Raw genomic sequence first — 13,679 nt, 5'->3', positions numbered from 1 at the left:
AGTTTCCAATCCCTGACAGTATGGAATTCAACCTAAGTAGGTTCGAAAGTGATCGAGATGGGATCATTATTTGATTGAAAAAAGGGATTGGACTACTTAGGACCGGAAGGCTGGCAAAGGAAATGGCCTTCTTTTTGAGAGAGTTTCCAATCTCTTACCAAGCCCCCTTCGGTCGGCCTTCTTTTTCATAAAAAAAAGCAGTCGGCCCCGTCTGTCCGACGCTCAATCAATTTGAGAGAGTTTCCAATCCCTGACAGTATGGAATTCAACCTAAGTAGGTTCGAAAGTGATCGATATGGGATCATGATTTGATTGAAAAAAGGGATTGGACTACTTAAGACTGGAAGGCTGGCAAAGGAAATGGCCTTCTCTTTGAAAGAGTTTCCAATCCCTTACCAAGCCCCATTCGGTCGGCCTTCTTTTACATAAAAAAAAGCAATCGGCCCGTTCGTCCGACGCTCAGTCAATTTGAGAGAGTTTCTGTTTCCCACTTTTCCGCAGTTTCCAATCCCGGACGGTATGAAATTCAACCTAAGTAGGTGAGAAAGTGATCGACATGGGATCATGATTTGATTGAAAAAAGGGATTGGACTACTTAAGACTGGAAGGCTGGCAAAGGAAATGGCCTTCTTGTTGAGAGAGTTTCCAAGCCCCCTTCAGTCGGCCTTCTTGTTGAGAGAGTTTCCAAGCCCCCATCAGTCGGCCTTCTTTTTCATAAAAAAAGCAGTCAGCCCCGTTTGTCCGACGCTCAATCAATTTGAGAGAGTTTTCAATCCCTGACGGTATGAAATTCAACCTAAGTAGGTGCAAAAGTGATCGAGATGGGATCATGATTTGATTGAAAAAAGGGATTGGACTACTTAAGAATGGAAGGCTGGCAAAGGAAATGGCCCTTAGCCGGCCCCGACCACTGGAAAGTCTTTCTTTGCCGGGTCAAGGAGAATCGTTTGGTTGGGTTCATTGATTGATTTGGTTTCCAATGAAAGAACTGAAAGACAAAGAGAAGGTTCCTACGGGTCTCACACAAACAATCCAAGCCGTTCATTAAATGTAAAATATTTTTTCAAGAGTCCTTGCAAAAAATCAGTTCAATCCGATACATATAGGTGCTCAATCCAATCATCGACTGTTCATTCGGATTTCAGGATAATGAAAAGTTAAATAATTGGATCAAGAATCTATAGGTATCAAATTGAGCTGATTTTTCATGTGCGCTCCTGAAAAAATATTTTACATTTAATGAACGGTTCGGATTGTTTGTGTAGGATCCATAGTGGATCTCATACAAAAATCTGGGCACGATCTGTGTGCATATTATCTGTGTCAACAGCCTTATTGTTTTGATAAAGAGTTGATTTTATGCTTAACATTTCTCTCCATATTTTTCTTACGAGCATCTCCACTCCTTACTCAAATTTGAGTAAAAATCACCCAAAACACCACTCCATTCCTTATTCAAACTCATTCAAAATTTGAGTTCTCCCCAAATTTGGTTTGAACCAAATTCTTACTCAATTTTTGAAAGCTATTTTCTCCTCCTCAAATTTACAACTATGCCATTAATAAAACCTTTATTCAAATTGATGCCTCGATTTACATTTGCTCATTGGATTGCTTCATATCAAATGAAGCTTTTATCCAAATTTCACTCAAATTTGAGTAAAATTTTGGATAAGAAGTGGAGATACTCAAACAACATGCAACAAATACTAGCTAGTAAACTTCTAGCGAAGAGCGCCACCGTTTAATCAAATTTTGACTCCGCCCGTAACCACCACCATCATTCGCTGAACAAAACAGAGAAAATTCCCAAAAAAAATTCATAGCAGCGATGTGGCTCCCACAATATATACCTAATTGGAAAAGTCTAGCGACACCGTATTTTTCACTCAATAGACACACGTGTTTATCTTAAACCCACCACACTTGTATATGTGGAGTATAAAGTGTGATGTTTATACCATTGCTCTGCACGATATGGGCCCTTGGGACGAAAGTAGAGCCAGGATCTCCCTGGATATATATAAAAAAAACAAAATAGATCGACCAAAATACCCTTGTGACTTACCGAGTTTCTACAATGCGTTATATATTATCTTCTTCATTTATTGGGTGACAAGAATACCCACATTAATTGTTCTATTCTAATTACGAGCGCGTGATGAAAGATTTTTAAGAAGGTGGCATTACTACTACTGGAGCCGAGGTTTGAAATGTTTAGATTCGTTTGTTAAGTTTTGGCCAACTGGAGCTCGAGCTCATGTTTCATAAAAATTTGACGAGCCGAGCTCGTCTATGTTTGATTCGAATCCAACTTACTGACGCGCGAGCCGTAAAAAAAAAAAAATCAGCTATTCAAATCTTATGCAGTTCTAGAGTTGCAAATAATGGGCTCAGACTAATTAGATTACTTTCAGCGTACGATATCAAGGTGTCTTACATCTGTATCTTTCTAAAATTGTGCTTTGATTTTGATGACATTTTGATGCTATTATAAGCATACTCAGGATTGGTTTGTCATGCATAAATATATTATCGTGAGCCTGACATGATTAGACTGAGATAAAGAAAATGAGATGATGTTTTCTAGAATTTTGACTAACATATATTGTAAAATAGAATAACTTATTTGCGGAGCTCCGTGAATAAGTTATTATGGAGCTCAATCTCGGCCGTCTAAAAGTATTCTGGACGATTCGGATTAAAAATAATCTATTAGCGAAACAATCTATTACCGCTAATAAATTATTTTTAATCCGAATCGTCTAAAATACTTTTAGACGGCCGAGATTGAGCGCTTCCGTAAATAAATTATTCTCATTATAAAATGTGACCATTTCTGAACGTTTTCTTTTTCCAAAGCGATTCATCCATGCGAAAGTGATGCACTAGGAACAAGCAAAGTGGAGATATTTTTCGGTGCCGGGTAGGTATACTCGCTTGGCACATTTGGGTCGTCCAATGAACTTTTGGACGGCTCGGATTAAAACCTTCTCTCTCCTCTCACCCCAATTCTTTCTCTCTCTTTTTTCTCTCTCCAAATTCGAGCCGTCTAAAAATGCAATGGACGGCTCAGATGCGCCGACCGGGCACCACATGGTACCTACTTCGCACTGAATTTTTTCCAGCAAAGTGATATGGGTTGCTACCACGAATGAAAACTGCCAACCATTCTCAAGAGCAGAAAATTATTCAATACTCTGGGAGTATACTTTCTCTTTTTTCATAACATGTGGTGCTCACACGAGGTTCACATGTAAGCTCCACATGTTAGGTAAAAGGACAGAGTATACTCCCGGCCTCAAGAACATGTTACCGTCGCACAAGGACAAAAGTGCCTGCAGAGTTGTAGGCAAGTTGATTCCCGAGCGGACTAAAGGAAGCTTACTGATACCATTAAGGCCGGAGAATGTCATTTTATTTGTTTAACTTTTTTTCTTTAGACATTGTAACTGTGAGACCCCAACTCAGTCCCCCATCGGTGGGAAATATAGAGATGAATTCGTATATAAGGATTCACGAGCAGCTTCTGTACAACTTGAAGTTAATATTTTGAGTCACGTGATTAGGTGAAGGATTAGCAAGTTAGTTGTGCGCATCGTTGCAGTAATCCATTATCGGTGATGTTCTGCGCTGAGAAGTTAATGGCAAAAGATAGGAAAGGGGTCTGAGTTTTTCTTGATTGGCCTTTCTCTGTTTCCCACACCAGTTCCGGTTGAAAGACCCCCCAAGGCAATAAGGCAAAGCAGCTCTCGTGGAATAGTTCCAAAATACTATTTTTTTCCGATAACTGGTGTGTTTCTGCTTGTTTACGTGCATCTCGACAAATTTTGAGAGACTAATCTCACCTTCTACTAGCGGCGCCCCAATTAAAGCTAAATCGGAGAGAGCAAACTTGCTAAGTTTCAACCTTGACCATCAGGCCAATCCACTTGGAACAGAAAAGTACTACATTAATTTTCAAAAACATTGAAACTTAGGCTCCATTTGGTAGGATGTAACATTTTTTACAAGTTTTAAAATTTATTTCAGGCGATTGGTTGAATTCCAATAATTTTTTTACAAATCTATAGGCAATAGCTCATCTAATTGGCCTAGTATGTGAGTAGTTGATGTTTGGAGAGAGATGATGGAAATTGGTGTGTGCAGGAGGGAGGGAGGGAGAGAGAGAGAGAGAGAGAGAGAGAGAGAGAGAGAGGGGGAGGGAGGCAACTAATCTCTATAAACACTTGAACTGCAGCATTGTTATACATAATCATTTTCTGGCAATTTCAATAAGCAAACACCGAAAAATATGTAAAATACATTTGGCAAAAAAATTCTACGTCTAAATAAACGGAATCTTAATGTTAATAACTCATACCAAGAACAAAGACGGGAAGAGGAGGGGGAGAATGGAGCGTACTAAATCAACAATGCAACACATTGGAGCTGCATATAAAGCAAAATTTATGAACGAAAGTAAAAAAAAAAATTTACTAAAAAACTGACATTTTTCATATATTTGTCGTTTTATATGATCTTTATATCAATTTCGGTTCACATTATTATACTTCTCCTATTTTTCTCATCGAGACGAACAATTAATGTTAAAAATTACAACGAAAATCTAAACCAAAAATTTATGAAAACAAAAAGTACCGAAAAAATACCCGACCAAAAATAATGGGGAATTTAAAAAAGAAGAAGAAAAAAGGTAGTAATTTGTGACGCGGATTAAATTTACGGATTCTAATGTAATTCTCGGAAACCATGTCCAAATCCTCGGCCGAGCAGAATCTGTTTTCGGCTTGAGTAATGGGTGTTTGATTCAGTGAAACCAATCCCATTTTAAGAAACACAAATGCATTGAGATTTAAGTAATAATCCATATCCAATCAACACTATTGAAAATACGACTGATATCAGCAGAAAAACGTCCTTCCAGTCTCCTAAGGTTACGACGTCGATCGGATGTTCAACTTGCTGGGATGCCGTTTTATCAAGTGTGGCTGTTTCTATTTTCATGAGAATAATTTCACTCAAATCATCTTCGATTATGTACTGATAAGTAATATCTTAACATGATATTTATTATATTTGTCTTCTTGACAAAGATCTACAATTTTAACAGTTTCGATTATAAAAATAATTAGGCATGAGTTCTACAATTTTAACAGTTTCGATTATAAAAATAATTAGGCATGAGTTCACAATTTACCAATTACGTCATTTAATGGGACTTCTCATGTTCATGCGAAGTCACAATAATACCACACGTGTCGTTTTCAATAAAGCTCACGTGCTGAAGATGATGCGAGGTCTGCACGAAACCCGGCCGACGTCCTCGCGTCTCGGAAGGGCGAGTCCTCGGCCAACCGATCAAGGCCAGGAGAACGCCAAATCAGAACTCGAAAGCTCCGAGGTGTGCTTCTCCCTCCTCAACAGTTTTCTCTCTCTCTCTCTCCCTCCTGGTGATTTTGATGCTTAAACATAATAAATATGGGGTTCGATCCACACATGCGGACCAATTGCTTCGATTTTAATTGGGCTCCCCGCAAAGTGGGCCGTGGGATTGGGTTCCAGGATTAATTGAGGTTCTTGTAAGCTGACTCGGACACCTGAATTATCCAAAATATAAAATTAAAAAAAAAAACAAACAAACAAAGATGTAGTTGCAGATGCATGGATTACCTTACTTGTGGGGCTTAAAACAATGTCTTTCTGGGCTTGAGTAACTAAGACCAAGATATACTATCATGTCAAATGGAGTTTTTTTGGAGTTAATCTTGTGAGATGAAACTCAGTGATATGTGGTATCATAATCAGTTTAACTACTGCTAGAAGAATATTTTATCTTCTCTTGAAGCAATCGTATCATTGTTCAATGTTACTTTATGTTTGATATATATATATATGGCACTATAGTTAGTAACTAATGCTGGATGAAGTATGTTTTATTATTGTTATTGGATGATGTAACAGCGAAAATATGTCGAGATTAAAATTCTCAGATTAAACTAAACCATTACATAAAAACTCAAACGACTAAATTTAAATTCGAGAAACCATCCTATGAAAAATTATATCGTTGCAGATTGAGCACTTGTTTCATATCGTCGATGGCCGCTGCAAATCCCAGCACTTGTAACTCACAAATTGTAGCTGAAATTGAAGGGAGAGGGGATATTGGGTGTGTTTTCTTGTTTTGGTATCCAGTGAGCGGAAACCCTTTGTAAAATTCTCCTCCGTATTGCAATTTGCCACCCGTGGAGTAGGCACTTGCTGAATCTGTGTGTGTGTGTGTTTGACCTTTTGGGCGCAATCTATATTCTCATAGTTCGGCCCCCTCAACTTCTCCCGGCTTCACCCATGGGTACAACCCTGGAAACATTATTATGAGTACAGGACGATGTCGAGTATATATGTTTATTCTTCCTCAGGGTACTCAACGAAGCCCAGTAAGCTTTTCACGTAATAGAGCCTTGTTTCATGCTTTGCCTAAACTATTTTGGTGACTTCTGTGGCACTTGCATAGGGAGTAAGATGCTGGATGGCCTTGTAATGAAGGAATGTGTTGAAACAGTTGTCTCGTTTAGATCAAAGAATTGATGCATCGAATGCGGAATTTCTCTTATTATGTTGCCTCCAAGGACAGAGTATCGGGGCTGGTTTTTTCTGATATTTGGCTTTGTTTCCTTTGTGGGGGTTCTTCTATTTTGCAATTATATCGAAGCTTCTTCCATCATCAGACAATGCTCTATCACGCAAATCCATCTACATAAACCCAAAATTGGGGTTGTATGTTGCACGTAAGAATGGTTCTTGATTATCATCCACATCAAGCAACTTACAGCGTATGTGTGTCTCTGCGCGCGTGCGCGCAAGAGAGAGAGAGAGAGAGAGAGAGAGAGAGAGAGAGGATAAAAAAATCTGAGAGTACGGGGACAGTGACACAATAATTGGTAATACGAGTATCAATCTCTTATTTGAATGCAATCACGACAACAAGACTGTGGAGGGAAAAGCCTCTCACGTATAATAACCTTATGTTTACCAAAATAATAAAGTTCAACAAGGGATATGATAACATGGAACCAGAGACAGTGCTCATAAGCTCCCGGAAGAAAGGTATTATAATATGCGACCAAAAGAATAAACCACCTGGAAAAGGAAAAGGAAAAGGAATAAATATTAAGCATTGAAGATTCGTAAGCACAACAAAAAGTTCTCAAAAGCTAAAGGATTCTGTGTAATTCGTAACGAAGAAGTCATGGAGGTACCGAGCAACTTGTTACCTCAAAATAGATCTCTCTCCGTTTGTTGCAACACCTACTCAGCCTGCAACCATCGTTAACCACTCCGTATAAGGGTTTAAACAAAACAAAATAAATAACAAATTGAAGCGGACTATGAAATGGGAGAACAGTGGGTAGGATAACAGGTGAGCATAAGTCTACAAGAGTTTGATCCCGAAGTAATTTTTGCAGTTAGATGTGGTGGGAAAAACAAGTCTAACAGCTAATTTACCAAAGAATTCTTGTCCCGTCAACGAAGGTTTGCACAGAGAATAGAAAAAAGTCGGATCATATGATTGCTAGTGCAATATTGGTGAAATTGATGAAATTCCCACAATGCCCGAATCCCAATGGTACATCTTTATACACAACCTACGGGTTTCCCTTTATTAGCAAATCAAACCATTGTCCCAAATGTGGCAGCATCTAACAGCCCTTCATCCTTTATTCCTCTCTCGGTTAAGAGCTATAAACAGTGGCTAAATCATGTTTTCATTGTTGGAATCTCATCACTACAAGGTCCCAGCAGTATCATTAATCTACCATGCTGGACTGCTAGTACACAGAAATGCAAAAACAATTCACTCTTGTTTTATTCCTGACGAGCAAACAGGAAAACATATAATGGCACTTCACTCTCACTCTCTTTCAGAATACAGAACATTTATCTCCACATCAAATCTATAGAAGCACAAACTTATAATCAGTGAATTAAACAACTCGTCCTACAGAATTGTTACACTCCTTGTCCAAATTTTATTTTGGGAAAATGACGGCCCAGGACGTGTTTTGATAATTAATAACCGCCAAGGACATTTTCAGTATTAACAAATGTTCTTAGCATGTCCTTGGCGGGTATTAATTATCAAAACACGTCCCTCGCCGTCATTTTCCCTTTTATTTTCCATAAATACCAACGGGCCCTGTAGCGACTAAAATTCCATGGAGCATTACAACAGTGTTTTACCTTTTCGTGCAATGGAATGAAAACCGATTTCACATCTTCAAAAACCTCTTCAACAGGCTTTGCTGCATCAATCTGAGGGAGGAAGCAAATCAGTGCGAGAATAAAATGCAAGAATGTTGGCACAAAGGAGAACAAATAAATCATTACCTTTCTAACCTTCCCCTTAGCATTGTAATACTCAATCACAGGGAGACTAGATTCCATGTAAACATTAAACCGCTTTCGGATTGTTTCAATGTTATCATCATCTCTTCCCTTCATTTTTCAAAAAAGAGTGAAAATTGATGAGATCAAACAGAAGTTTGAACATAAATTTCATATTGGTTTAAGAAACATACATAACCTTCAGAGAACAATAAATCATGTCTAACCTGGTTCCGACTCAAAAGGCGCCTCTCCATCTCTTCTTCTGGACAATCAAAAAACAGTACGAACTCTGGCACGATACCAGTCTGCATACCATCAATGATCGGAAGTGAGTAGCAAGTTAGGTAGATGGCCTATTTGTAATGGCGATTCCATTCCAGAAGTGTACATGCTTACAGCCAAAAAAAAACAGATGAAATAGACACTTACAACAGACTCAAATGCTGCCCGGTTTTCTTCATTACGAGGGAAGCCATCAATGAGAAACTTGTCCTTACCATTTTCCTGTATTGCCCGTTGAAGAAGCTCAATTGTTACCTCCGATGGTACGATTTTTCCCTCTTTGATCATGTTCTGAATCATGGTCCTACAGAACATTAGCGAACAGAGTACTGAGAATCGAGGAGTGGCAGAAGAGAACTGAAACATAATTAACTAATTCAACCTGGTACAGTAATTTGCTCAGTAACAGGGTGGAGAGGGCAAACACGCATAGCAACCGTCCCTTGGGTGTGTCCATAGGGACTCCAGACCAACGGCTGGGACTCCTGAAGGAGACCCGAAACCCATAGGTGCGCACTGCCCCACCCGGGGCCCGCTGATCATGGGATTCAAACAGGAGCGAGGGGGCGCAGGCACTCCTCGAACCCGTGACCACATGAGAGCCAAACCCAATGTGAGTAACTCATATTGCCATCTTGGCTACCACCCTGGGTGGGAACCCAATACGGTAATTAAATCCATAGGTAACCACAACGGGCCAATGGGGCACAACTCATAAGTACACAATGTATTAGGCTAAAGAAAAGCTATTTAACTTGATAGACATAAGTCTGGATGAACATTATGCGTCCTTAGACTTACCCATTTTCAGAACCAGATTTTATTTCTGCTCGGAGAAGATCACCAGCACTCAAATGGGTGTACCCATAATTTTCCACAATATTTGCACACTGAGTTCCCTTTCCACTGCCCGGGCCGCCTGTTCAATTGGTTAGGGTGGGGTGAAATCAGCAGAACAATTCAGAAATTAAAAAAGGCTTTTCAAATCTCAATGAAATAACAAAGACAAGGAAAGAAGACCCTGATAATAAAAGGGCTACAAAGATAATAGTAGTGGTGTACAAATCTCAGAGCACCAGAAACACATCATTCTGGATGAGATCTATTTATGAAAGTATTTTAGTCTGCCTATCATTTTCTGAAAAACAAACAATTGCTTTAACTAGTATTCAAAGCAAATAATTTTTTCGCTGTTTGGGCAACTTGGCGGCCGTGTCTGCTGCAATGTTGCCTTTGCCAGCAAAAACAGTGGTTTCAATGATGAGAGGTAAGTGATGGATCGGATTAAGCTAATCTTAGGCAAACTAACTGCTGATCAGTGAGCACATTCTGGTAGTAACCACTTCGTTGGTTAGCAGGGACTGTGCCGTCCTTCCTTTCGCTGGATACAAAGTTGAGGAGGTCACCCAAACATAAACTAGAGGACAAGAGTTTGTTTTAGAGCATCAAGGTGTCCAACAATGTAGTTGCATTTCATTTTCCAAACCAGAACTCACTTTTAATAATCATGTAGAAAATGGAAAAGGAAGGAATCAGAATCATTCGATGTCCTAAGTCCTTGAATTTCACAACCCTCAAAGAACGTGTACATTACGTTTGATTCATCACAGTTCTCTGATTCAATTTTGTCTGTCAAACAGGATCAAATTCAGGTGCCACAAGTTATCTAAAGTAACCATAACTACATAGCAAGTGAAAAGAAGACTTTCAAAGTCAGTAAATCATCTCCTAATACCAGATACAAGAACTTCGAAGCTATTAAAGGTCAAGTGTTCAAAATTTGAGAACTGTAACAGTAGGCAAACGACTCACCCAAGACAAAAATAACAGTAACCTTCTTTTCACTTAGCAAGCTTTCATTTACCACCTGGAATTAGGTATACTGTCAGACGCCAACTCAAAATCAAATACATCTACATCTTCTCACATGTCACATAGATAGAAAAAAATCATTTAAAAGAGAACCATTCAGCATGCACAGAGTATACAAGTGTTTAGCAGGCAGCATCAGTGATGATCTATTGCAATTTAGATCGAAATACTAATATAACAAGATCCAAATATTAGCTTACAGCTTGATCACCAGTAGAACTCTGTTAATGATGACCACTTTATGAAAGCATCGCATATACTGCTAGCACTAAACTAGCCTAGTTGCTTGACTGTGGTCGAGAATACTGAGATCATTGCCGAATCATATTCTATCAAGAGGACAAAAGCAAAGTATTGGAATTTAAGCATTTATCCGGTCAGATGCTTTCAAGTTTAGGATTTGACTAAAATTTTGAAATCTCATTTATAGTTGCATAATCTAGGGTCCTCTCGAGTTAAACTCACTGCAAATATTTCTAAAGAAGTCAGTGGACATTAATCCAGATTCCAGAAGGAAGAATAACAACAAAAATTATAAGAAAGAAAATACCTTGTTTGCGGCATCAACAGCAGTCCCCATAATTGCCAACTAAAACCTTCTAATGTCCTGTGCAAGAAAAAAACTTCAAAATTAAACATGATAAAGGGAAGACCAAATATTTAGGGCTCCTTCCATAAGCCCAATTAGCCATGGGATTGGATTACATATTTGCTAGACAACCACGGGTTATAAAATTATTGGTAAAATCTCCTCACACTTTGTCCGATGAGATAACTTTTACTCCTATGATATTATATAGCCCTTGACTACTAGTTTGTCAGCCAATCAAACATGACCTTAGGGTCTAGTTAGATGCAGTTTTGAATTTTTCTTTGTGTTATTACGATATAAGGAAACAAAGAAAAAATGTTACTCTCAAGTCCGATCTTTGGTGCACAAAAAAACAGAAAAATATACTGATGTCCAACATAAAAAATGGCTCAAGTAGCTAATTTGAATACAATACAGTAAACAGAAAATGCTACAAAATGGCCCCCTGGTCCTGTTATTTACAATTCTCAGGAAATACTAAAACCCGATGTGTTTACTAAAAATCGATACTCTATCTACATATATATTTGATTTTTCGTTCTTTTTCATCAGCATATCAAGGAATGGTTTGATCAAAATATATTTAGACCAATGTTTGATTTGGATCATGTTTTTATGAACAAACTGTACACTCATGCCATCAGATTGAATGGTACCAAAGGCAAAATGTTAGAAAGAAAGAATTGAGCACCCATAATGATGTCGTATCATAAAGCTACCTACAACTTGAATAACTGAACAAACCTAGATGTAGAAAACCACTACTCAAACAAATTTTCCCAAGATCTGATTCAAGAATATCAAAAACATCAAAATTGCATTCAGATCAAAGAAAATTTACCAACTCCTCAGTAACCGAAACCAAAATGGACAAAATTTCGATTAATTGAACCTAAAGCAACAGTGAGCAGAGTGAGTAACACCGGATCAGGCAATTAGAGATGGGTGTGAAAAAGAGCGGAGATTGTCTCATGTTTGGCTTGATTAAAACTCGTTTGAGATCGGCTCGTCTCTTAAATAAGCTAAGCTCGAACATAGTTTTTAAGCTCGTTAGGCTTTCAAACCAAGCTTAATCAACCAGTTTGGCTCGTTTTCAACACTATAATCTGACACATTTACGAATCAACGATGCTCGACATGCATCAACGATCTTATACCAATGTTTGAGCTGGCTAATGCTTTTAATGAACAAACTGTATAGCCACTCCGCCAGATTCAATGATACCAAAGTGTTATGAAGAATTGAACACCCACAAGACGACGCCGTATCGCAAAGCTAGAAGTAAAACAACTGATAAGGGAAAAAAACTAGATGTAGAAATCCAATTCCGAAACAAATTTGGACAAGATCTGATTCAGAAATACCAGAAACACCAAAATTCCATTCAGATCAATGCAATCACTAGTCAGATCAAAGCAAGTTTACCACCTCCTCGATAACCTAAACCGTAATTCGACCAAATTTCGAGTAATCTACCGTAAAGCAGCAGTGAAACAGAGTGATTTGGATCGGGCTAATGATAGATTGATGCGAACAAGATCAGAGAGAGAGAGTCACCTTGAAATGAGGAAGCTTGTTCGAATGTGGACCAGAAAGCGAGGGAACGCTTGGATCTGAGAATAAATATATAGACAGGTGTGAGGTGCAAAGAGTGCCCAATTCTGGAAGTGTTTCAAGGACCGTTCCAAAGTTTACCTTTGTAAAAGTTCTTTTTTTTTAATTTTTAAATTTAAATACAATGAAAATAAAAAATATTTTTTTAGTTTTTTTTGCACCGTATAAAAGGTCTCAATGAGATCTATCAAACAAGATTCATATTGATAGAAAAATTATTTGCATAAATACGTAATTTTTTAACTTAAAATTATCTTCTTTTTCAAAAAATACTTTTTCTACGATCCAGAACACCCCTAAATGGCTCTATCGATCATCAAGGGAAAAAAAGGTACTCCCTCCGTCCCTTTTTAAATGTCTCGCTTCGTAACTCAAACTTATTAAGAAAATATCATCATTACACATTTCATATCAATTTTCATCTTCATTTTCCCTATTTACCCTCTATGGAGATATCATCATTATCCTTTTACTTACTAACTTTTCAAAATGAAATCTACTTTTAGGGACAAAATGAAAAATGTACCAACTTTTACCAACTAACTTTACAAAATGGACACTTATTAAGGGACAGCACAAAATAAAATACTGGACTTTAAAAAGGAAACAGAGGGTGTAAAAATCATACCCCTATCTCTCTCTTCCTTTTTCTTTCTGACGCGGGCACCTCAACTAATCTTTTCTTCGTTTTGGTCGAATACTGGCAATCTAGGCTGGATTAGGACATTCCTAAATACTACCTCCGTTCTAAATAAATGCCTGATACGCAGAACGAGACATCGAGAACTTAAAAATAACACATTTTCTACGAGAAAAAATTTAAATTTTTTTCATAAATGAAAAGAATATCTGGTAAGTTGTTGAAAAACATTTGAATTTTTCTTAAAAAAAATCGTATATTATTTTTGAGCTCTAGTTTTGTGGGCC

General features: G+C 38.0%; 1 protein-coding gene across 2 annotated transcripts; it reads right to left on the bottom strand.

Annotated features, from left to right (window-relative positions):
* Window positions 1–6,941: 6,941 nt before the first annotated feature.
* LOC131332319 (UMP-CMP kinase 3-like) lies at window positions 6,942–12,837 on the bottom strand. 2 transcript variants are annotated; one of them, XM_058366477.1, is made up of 10 exons: window positions 12,696–12,837; window positions 11,096–11,152; window positions 10,486–10,540; window positions 9,475–9,592; window positions 8,821–8,977; window positions 8,616–8,696; window positions 8,392–8,499; window positions 8,245–8,316; window positions 7,278–7,320; window positions 6,942–7,143 (listed from the first exon to the last, which is right to left on the bottom strand). In XM_058366477.1, exons 2-9 carry the CDS (start codon window positions 11,123–11,125, stop codon window positions 7,312–7,314), a joined length of 630 nt encoding a protein of 209 aa, XP_058222460.1. In that variant the 5' UTR covers window positions 11,126–11,152; window positions 12,696–12,837; the 3' UTR covers window positions 6,942–7,143; window positions 7,278–7,311. The 2 variants fall into 2 exon arrangements, with proteins under 2 accessions (XP_058222460.1, XP_058222459.1); XM_058366476.1 differs by lacking the exon at window positions 12,696–12,837 and adding an exon at window positions 12,567–12,668.
* Between the last annotated feature and the right edge of the window lie 842 nt (window positions 12,838–13,679).

This window comes from Rhododendron vialii, chromosome 7a, assembly GCF_030253575.1.
Source record: "Rhododendron vialii isolate Sample 1 chromosome 7a, ASM3025357v1".
Taxonomy (NCBI): Eukaryota; Viridiplantae; Streptophyta; class Magnoliopsida; order Ericales; family Ericaceae; genus Rhododendron; species Rhododendron vialii.
The sequence above is the reverse complement of the archived record's forward strand: the minus strand, read 5'-3'. Positions and strand labels throughout refer to the sequence as shown.